The 1,247-nt window shown below is 48.1% G+C and overlaps 1 protein-coding gene across 1 annotated transcript in view; it reads right to left on the reverse strand.

Moving 5' to 3' along the window:
• Positions 1-385: 385 nt before the first annotated feature.
• The window catches only part of LOC104540419 (regulating synaptic membrane exocytosis protein 1-like), a gene marked incomplete at its 5' end in the record, with an annotated part of 5,312 nt that continues 4,450 nt past the window's right edge, over positions 386-1,247 (reverse strand). Inside the window, one exon of the mRNA XM_010184225.1 lies at positions 386-841. Within this exon, the coding sequence (XP_010182527.1) occupies positions 623-841 (219 nt within the window). The remainder of the gene's footprint in view (positions 842-1,247) is intronic.

The following is a 1,247-nucleotide window of genomic DNA, read 5'->3' on the forward strand; positions in this document are numbered from 1 at the left end:
CTCGATTGGTCATTCGTTCTGGGTTCCCACAGGAGAGACTGGGAAGTACCAGAACGGAGAAGCGATTTGAACTCGCTGAAACCGTAACTATGGCTGTTGAACATTTTAACGATGCTTACAGAGATATGCTTCAGCCCTTTTTGGTTTGGTTTAGAAAAAGAAAGGAAGGGTCTCTGTCAGCGCGGTGAGGACCTCTACAAAACTAGCAGAACCACATGGCAAAAAACTAGTGGAAGTGACAAGTACAGAAAAAAACCGCTGAAACACCAGGAAGGTAACACTGCTTGAGGGCTCTGTCAAAATGGGAAAAATACAACATTGTTAACAGAGGGAGAGCTTCCAGTTTGGCTCATCTTTGACTTGGGTCGAATCTAAAGGCATCTCTCTCTCTTTTTTTGTTTTATTTTTGGATCATTATAAGCATCAGTGATAGCCGCTAATAGATTGGCCGTATGTGATATACCTTTGTTCTGTCAATTTAAGCCATCTCTCGACAAACAGACATATTTTGGGGTAACTACTACAAGCAGAAACAGAAGTGATTGTCTCTCTCCAACAGTGTTTTTTGATCATGGTTCCAATTGCTATCCTGGGTGACGCTTCTATCAGACAGCACCTGCGACTACGATCTAATGCAGGGAGGCCCAGTTGAGCTTTCCAGAGATGACTGGGACGCCCTGCGTGTCAGGGGAGTCAAGGTTGGGTCCACTAGTGATGAAGGTGGAAATAATTTATACCAGCCTATTACGACACTGGACAGGTCCAGCTCCTCCAGAAGGATCTGGGCAACTCCCATGAAGCATTTGTGGTCCATTCGGCCGTAGTCTCCCCAAACTATTACCTGGAAGAATATAAAATATAGGTTCAGGTTACTTGGGGATGAGTGGCTGGAGCTGCCAGACAGAAAAGGACCTGGGGGTCCTGGTGGCCAGCAGGATGACCATGAGCCAGCAATGTGCCCTTGAGCCAAGAAGGCCAATGGCATCCTGGGGTGTATGAGAAGGGGTGGTTGTAGGTCAGAGAGGTTCTCCTTTCCCTCTGCTCTGCCCTGGTGAGACCACATCTGCAATATTGTGTTCAGTTCTGGTCCCTCAGTTCAAGAAGGACAGGAACAGCTTGAAAGAGTCCAGTGCAGAGCCACAAAGATGATGGAGGGAGTGGAGCATCTCCCTGATGAGGAGCGGCTGAGGGAGCTGGGGCTCTTGAGCTTGGAGCAGAGGAGACTGAGGGGTGCCCTCATTCATGGG

Source organism: Mesitornis unicolor, unplaced genomic scaffold (assembly GCF_000695765.1).
Source record: "Mesitornis unicolor isolate BGI_N332 unplaced genomic scaffold, ASM69576v1 scaffold15495, whole genome shotgun sequence".
NCBI lineage: Eukaryota > Metazoa > Chordata > Aves > Mesitornithiformes > Mesitornithidae > Mesitornis > Mesitornis unicolor.